The sequence below is a fragment of the Varanus komodoensis genome, unplaced genomic scaffold, assembly GCF_004798865.1.
Source record: "Varanus komodoensis strain SLA01 unplaced genomic scaffold, ASM479886v1 scaffold3, whole genome shotgun sequence".
In the NCBI taxonomy this organism is placed as follows: domain Eukaryota; kingdom Metazoa; phylum Chordata; class Lepidosauria; order Squamata; family Varanidae; genus Varanus; species Varanus komodoensis.
Genome location: NW_025335761.1, coordinates 45,036,215 through 45,043,729, shown reverse-complemented (window position 1 = coordinate 45,043,729; position 7,515 = coordinate 45,036,215). Strand labels below are relative to the sequence as shown.

The window sequence follows — 7,515 nt, the reverse complement described above, 5'->3', positions numbered from 1 at the left end:
TTTGGCCTGGCTACCGCCCCTCGAGTTTTTACGAAGTGTATGGCACCGGTATGCGCACACTTAAGAACACGGGGAGTGCAAATATACCCATATTTAGATGATTGGCTCATCATTTCGTAATCCAAACAAGGTCTTCTGTCTGCTATACAAGTGACCTGCACTCTACTCGATGCTCTTGGTCTGTGCATTAACCGTGAGAAATCGTCCCTTATTCCCACGCAGGTCATCAACTTCATTGGGGCACGATTCGACTCAACACAGGAAAGAGCCTTTCTTCCACTGGAACGTCAAGATGCTTTATGCAACCACATTTGTCAGATATGGCTGCACGGAACAGTCCCAGCCTTATCCATTCAGAGACTACTTGGGCACATGGCCGCTGCAGTTGCCATTGTCCCGTATGCCAGACTGTGTATGTGGCCCATACAACTGTTTTTCAACGCCGCATTTCACCTGCAACAGGATCCTGCCACCAAGCTGATCCAGATTCCGTTCACGATCCTTCGTACTCTAACTTGGTGGACCATCCCAGGCAACTTGTCTATCGGCGTCCCGTTTCGACCGCTTCAGCCAACAACAACCCTGTACACTGACGCATCCCTCCTCGGATGGGGTGCAACATATTCGGGACTTCGGGTTCAAGGTACTTGGAACTGACGAGAAGCACATCAACTTCCTCGAACTTCTAGTGATTTTCAACGCCCTCAAGGCCTTCGAGACTGTGCTATGCCGTCAAGTTGTCCAGATTGCATCACACAACATACCTGCTGTTTTCTATATCAACCAGCAGGGCGGCATGAAATCTCCAGCCTTAGCACGCCTATCGATGGACATTTGGGACTGGTGCATACTGAGGAACATTATGCTCCTGGTAGTTCACCTGGCTGGAACCGACAACATCGAAGCAGATATGTTAAGCAGACAGATGTCAACAACCCACGAATGGGAGTTGGACAGACAAATTTGCGAGAAACTCTTCCATTTGTGGGGTTACCCGGACATGGACCTGTTTACCACTCGGGACAACCGAGTGTGTGCCCTGTATTGTTCCAGAGCGGGCATCGGATCGGGATCGATGGGGGATGCTCTTATGATCCCTTGGAACAACATGACTTTTTATGCGTTTCCTCCGATCCCACTTCTAACAAAAGTGGTTGCGAAGATAGCCCAAGACAATGCCACAGGGATATTAGTATGGAATCTATGGAATGTGCTCCCCAGAGAGGTTCGCCTGGCGCCGTCATTATTTGTTTTTCGGCGCCAGGTGAAGACCTTTTTATTTAAACGTCATTTTAATTGTTAACAATATTCACTTATTCATCTGGCCAGGACGACTTCTTTTGTTTTCTTCTTTTCTTTTATAACTTTTCTTTTATAACTTCTTTTATATTGTTTATATATTTTTATATTTATTTATTTTATATTATTAATTTTAATTTTATATTGTTATTTTTGTATTGTATTTTATTGTGTTGTAAGCCACCCCGAGGCTTCCTCAAGGGGCGGCATAGAAATGTTCTAATAATAATAATAATAATAATAATAATAATAATAATAATAATAATTAGTAACCCCGTGGTGGCCGAGACAACCATGGTTTGCCACTCTCTTGTTACTATCCAGAAGAATGTTTCTTCGCCTACCAACTCTTCTGCATGTGTTAACACAACAAGACGGAGCAATCCGACATCCGGATATAACCTCCCTGAAGTTGACAGCATGGCGGATCAACTGAGTCATTTCACTGAGTCGATACCGATGCCACCTTGCTCTACAGAGGACCCTGTTCAGCAGACGGTACATACGGCTCCTACCTCGGATTCGACAGCAATCGCTACGGCATTGACGCCTATTGACCAAGAAATTCAGGTGATTCTCAAATCTGCATTGAGACCGTCCACTCATCGTTCCTATGCAGCTAAATGGAAAAGATTCTCCTCTTTTGCAGAGTGCCATTCTTTTCTTCCTGGGACAGCTTCAGTTGACAATATTGTGCAATTTCTCTTGCAACTGCATCACACGGGACTCAAACCATCATCCATCAAATTTTATGCAGCCGCCATATTCCATTATCGTGGCACTGTCCATGGCTTATCAGTCTTCTCTCAACCGCTGGTTCAACGCTTTATTAGGGGACTACAGAACTTACATCCGTCTATGCGCCCTGCTATGCCAACGTGGAGCCTTTCAATAGTGCTCCAGGCACTTACCAAACCACCATTCGAGCCTTTGGCAACTGTAGACTTATGCCTCGTGTTGTGGAAAACAGCCTTCCTCGTCGCAGTAACATCAGCTTGGAGAGCTAGTGAAATTTGTGCTCTTCGCATAGACCCTCCATTTCTGAATTTCCATAAGGAAAAAGTCGTTCTTTGGATGTATTTTTCCTTTCTCCCTAAAGTGGCTATGCCGTTCCACCTGAGTCAAGACATTGTTTTGCCAGCATTCTTTCCATCGCCTTCGAACCCGATAGAATGTGCTCTACACATGCTTGATGTTCGCTGTTGCTTGGCCTTTTACAGATCCCGCACAGAATCTTTCCGTAGTACTAATAGACTTTTTGTTAAGTACTCCGAGCGTGACAAGGGATCACCGATCACATCTCAAAGACTTTCTAATTGAATTGTCCAGACTATCGTCTTGGCTTACCAGCTATTGAAAATAGACTTACCTGTTTTTCCAAGAGGTCACTCCACATGAGCTGTAGCGACTTCGTCCGCATTTGCTGCAGGGGTTCCGCTACAAGATATTTGCAGAGCTGCGACATGGGCTGGTCCATGTACCTTCGCCAAGCATTATCGGCTTGATGTACATGCCAGACAAGACTGCTCTTTTGGCAGAGCTGTTATTTCATCTGTTCTTCGCTGATGACACCTCCCTCCTCCGAGTTTGGTAAGCTTGTGAATCACCCATATGTGTGATGCACAGAGGCCACAACGAAGAAAAGCAGGTTGCTCAAAGAACATCAGTTACAGGTAAGCAACCTGCTTTTATTGGCATGCGGTGCTTGCTGATCTTGATAAATTAGCAACAAGATAACTGTGCCACATTTCTCATTTAGACTTAGATATATATTATGCTAGGTTATTTTATTACTGGGGGTTTTAGGAATCGGTGTGATTGCATTTAACCAACTTGTACAAAATCCTCAGGGAAGAAAAATCAGAACAACTTGTTGATACTAGACATGAAATGGATGAACTTGTTGTGGAACTGCAGAAGATAAAGCAAGAGGTAAGAATACATGTTAAATATTGAAGAACAAATATTACATTATATTACTCTTTCGACCACACTTCTTAGTGTATGTCTGTGCTAGCATTCAGGTTAATCTGAACCTCCAAGTGCTTCTGCACAAAATATTGAATGTCAAAAATGAACTGTCATGAGATGCAGTGATAGGCAGTAACTTAGAGAATTTTAAAAGGAAAACAGACCACTTCTGTTAGGATGTAATCCTGTTGAATTGTCCATAAGCTCCTGAACTCAGAGTCTTATAGGCATCCAGTGCAGCAGGAAGAGCAGCAAAAATGACCTTTGCCTTCCTGCCCTCCTTTTCTTCATTTTCACTAAATGGACTTCTCTTCCAATCTACAGTGGTACCTTGGTTCACAAACAAATTGGGTCATGAACAAAAATGTCATTAAAATTTTGACTTGGGTCACGAACTCCTCATTGGGTGGTGACCCAAGATCGCAGCCACCCCCCCCCCTTGATTGGGGAGATGGCCACGATCACAGTTCCGTTCATGCAGGGAAGGCATGCATGATTACAGGTGCACTCCTGCAGGAAAGATGAGCACAATCCCGACCATCTCCCCCATGGCTATGGCTGTGCTGTGCTGCTAATAAACCTGAAAAGTTAGATTATGATATTCACTCATGACATTTTTAGGAAGTATTGGTTCAGCCTTTCGCAATCTGGCACCTTGCAGATATGTTGGGATACAGTGTTTAGCATCACAGCTAGTACAGCTCTTGTATTGGTGCTAAGCAATTATTGACTGTAGAAGTGGGTGGGACAATTCTCATGTATTTTAGCTTTGTTTTCTTTTTAGTGATTGGTACACGCTGATGATCATATTGTTTTTCCTATCATTTAAAGCCTTCACAACTTTCTTGCACTGTTTTTATTTTACTCAGAACAATAACCTCATGGCAGATGCCCGCTCTGCTCGGGCCTATAGGGATGAATTGGATTCATTAAGAGAAAAAGCAAACAGAGTGGAGAGACTTGAGATGGAGCTGGTCCGGTGTAAAGAGAAACTGCATGATGTGGATTTTTACAAGGCACGAATGGAGGCAAGTCAAGGGTTTATTAAGAATTGGGACTCTGGTTATCTTGCCACCTATTTTGGGGTGGGGAAAAGCCAGATCTTCATGAGTTGGGGAGTTCTGCTGCTAACAGGACAGGTTAACAGGTTAGGAATACAAGTAATCTTACATAATTTTATTTAAAGTCACATTTATAACTTACGGGATGTTGATTATTTTCCTGACTTACCAAGATTAATCTCCCCACTCTTGGCTATCCTTGTGATTCCAGAGTAAAAGCCAAGAAGATACTGTCTCAAGGTATGGTTTAAAGGCATTTATTGCCGCATCACTGTTGAAACTGACCAAGTTTTGGCCCTCCTGGGAAACCCTGTCTGTGTATTGTGCATACCTGCTTGACTTCCGTGATAGAAGAAAAGTAGATAGAAAAGCAATTGCTTAAATATTCATGCTCCTAAATAACACTCATCATAATTTTAGGGATTATACAATGCAGAGAACAGCCCTTTAAAAATTTGTACTCTTTGTAGATCATAAAATTTTTGTAACCATAATGATGTTATATTGGTTTGTTCATTGGCATGTTATGTATGTATTTGAAACATTTGTAACCCACTTTTTCCACATGTTGGTGTCTCTAAAAGAAGGCTTACAATAATATGAATTAGCTCTCCACACCGAAGGCTTCTCTCAAGATGGTGCTAGGTAAAAGCTGATGATCTTTTTCCACCCTCAGTAGTAGCTCCCTGAAATAGCTGCGTGGATACCCAAATTTTTGTGTCAGTGGCCACATTTAGAACATTGAGAATGTTGTGTGTGTTCTGACAAAATGGCCACCATTCACAAAATAGCAGAGGTGGACTCTGAGGTCCAGACTGCAAGACTACTCTTTTGCATAATATTTTTCTGTTCAATCACTCTTTTCACAAAATTGAAAATGTTGAGAAATGTGGGACCTAGGGGCATTATTGGAAATAAGATGATACTACAGGGGGAGACTTCATTTTTCAGCATGGCAGCTCTGCCATTAGTCTTTTAACAACAAATGCTACTTTTAAAAAATAGGATAAAATTCAGAAACACAGCAGCATATGCCATCACAGCAAAATGTCTTCTAGTCTTCTGCCAGTCTGTAGATGTAAGTACACTCCCAGTTGCTGTCTCTGCTTCTCCACAACTGTTTCATGTAGCAGAGAGGACTCTGCTGAGAAGAGGCTGATCACTTTCACCCAGCCTGTGAGTTCTTAAAAGCTGAGGCATAATAGGTCCTATATCACCACCACCCTGAGGTGGCTGCCTATAAAATCTTGTTCGGTGATGTTTAAGATTCATGTTCCTTTTTACATTCAGAAACACGACACTTAAATTATTTTTCTTCTTCTCACATTTTGGGACTCCTAGCAGCTCTTCCCTGTAGTGCTCACTCCCCAGTCCACAAGATTAGCAGGCTTGTCCGTCAGCACCATGCTTTACTGTATGAGCAGACTTTTCCATTCGTACTTTGTTCATTTTGAGGAAGAAGCAGTGCTGTTTCAATGTGATGATTCTTCCATGGGGTGTGTAGTCTCTGCACTGACTTAGTGTATAGTCCCAGTTTGGTTGGAGCTATAGTAACAGAGAAAGGCATGAATGCATTTCGGAGCCAGGGATGCCAGCCCATCATAAATCTTCCACAGAATTCTTTTCTATTGAATGCTGTGCTGCTCCTAGAGACTTGGATTCTTTCAGGAATTAGGGAATCTCTGCTTTAATTTCCTTCTGCAAACATCAGGCAAGATTGCCTAGAAGAAAAATGAGGGGGCAGGGGGAGAGCAAAAGTGAACAGCTTTTAAAAATACACTTGTTTATGTTTTAACATCATACTTGCTGGGTTCTAAAATGAGCTCCTGCACCCACCTGTAAGCTCCTGCAAGCTCATGTGCAAAGAGTTTTTAATTTACTTACAAAAGAATTTATTAATGCTTTTTAAAAAATTAGATAATAAATCTTGAGGCCTCCACCGTTAAGTTTTTATTGCTTATCCATCACAAATATGATTTGCAACTAAGTGCCCTTTAAGGTCAGTATCTTCTTCCAGTCTTGCTGAGTTTGGTAGAATAATTATTTCAGTTAACATTTTGCTTTTGGGAAAATCCTGTACAGTGGGTTCTTTGTATGAACAAGGTGGGTGGCCTGAAATGAAGTTTATACCTGTTCGTGAGGATTTGAAAAGTGATCTTGTCAATATCTGTTCAAGGGCAGGATAGACTGTCTGCTATCTGCTCCACCCTCAAGTGCTGGTGAAAAGGGCTCCCTCTCTGCCTTACGTACATGACTGTCATGTATGAGGTGCATCATGGAAGTCCAGTGATGCAGACAGCTGTGCCTGTTTGTCTGCCATGCAGCTTTCTCAGTTATGGCATGGGCAGCTGAATAATTCTGTGGTGCGGTTGGCATTCAGCAACTCATTTTTTCATAAATATGGAGCCGCATCCCAGTTGCCTTGATTATGGGAGTTGTGGGGGGTCACTGCAAGGGAACAGTAAACACTCCAACATTGCATCTTGTCATTAATAAGTCACACTGTGGTAATTGACAGGAGAGCTGTGAGAGATGGTGTGAGAGTAGCAGTTGATATTTTGCATTAGTTTTTGTGCTGTTGACTTTGCTATTGAAAATGCATGAGCTCATGACTATGTGTAAATAGTGTTAACCCCAGCATAGTGGTAATCAAGCGTAGTAGGAGCTTGGGATAGGCCTTGCTGACTTGGAAATAAGCCTTGTTGACATCAGCCATAGCTGATGGCCAACTAATGTTGCTAGGGTGAGAATGCACCTTGCAAATTTTGGTTCGTGTTCCTGATCTTCCAGTGTCTTCCTTCCATACAATTCCTTTTGTTCTTCCTCTGGGCATACCATTTGCTTCCACCTCTTTATGAACTGAAGTTTGTCATTTGGTCCTACACTTACACACAGTGATTAATCTTTAAAATAGCTAAGTTATGAAGTGTCTTCTTTCAACAAACAAGAGTTAAGATTAAATACAATTTAAGGTCTGGATGTAGTGCTAAACTGAAGATGATCAAAGCAGGAGTGAGTGGTTCTCAATCCATCCTCAGAGCTGTGCTGGAGGAAGAGTGGAGAACAGGAAAGTGTAGAAGCTGAAGGTTCTCTGCAGCTCATTCTGGTCACAAAAAACCTGGCCTATTGTGAAGTTTGTTTGTTTGTTTGTTTGTTTATTTATTTATTTATTAAAACATTTTTA

At 42.2% G+C, this 7,515-nt stretch overlaps 1 protein-coding gene across 1 annotated transcript in view; it reads left to right on the top strand.

The window, feature by feature from the left end:
• LOC123026337 (protein Daple-like) overlaps positions 1-5,636 on the top strand; it is a 67,741-nt gene extending 62,105 nt beyond the window's left edge. Inside the window, exons 8-11 of the mRNA XM_044435842.1 lie at positions 1,624-1,869; positions 3,124-3,231; positions 4,140-4,298; positions 5,622-5,636. Coding sequence (XP_044291777.1) covers positions 1,624-1,869; positions 3,124-3,231; positions 4,140-4,298; positions 5,622-5,636 — 528 coding nt within the window. The remainder of the gene's footprint in view (positions 1-1,623; positions 1,870-3,123; positions 3,232-4,139; positions 4,299-5,621) is intronic.
• The last annotated feature ends 1,879 nt before the right edge of the window (positions 5,637-7,515 follow it).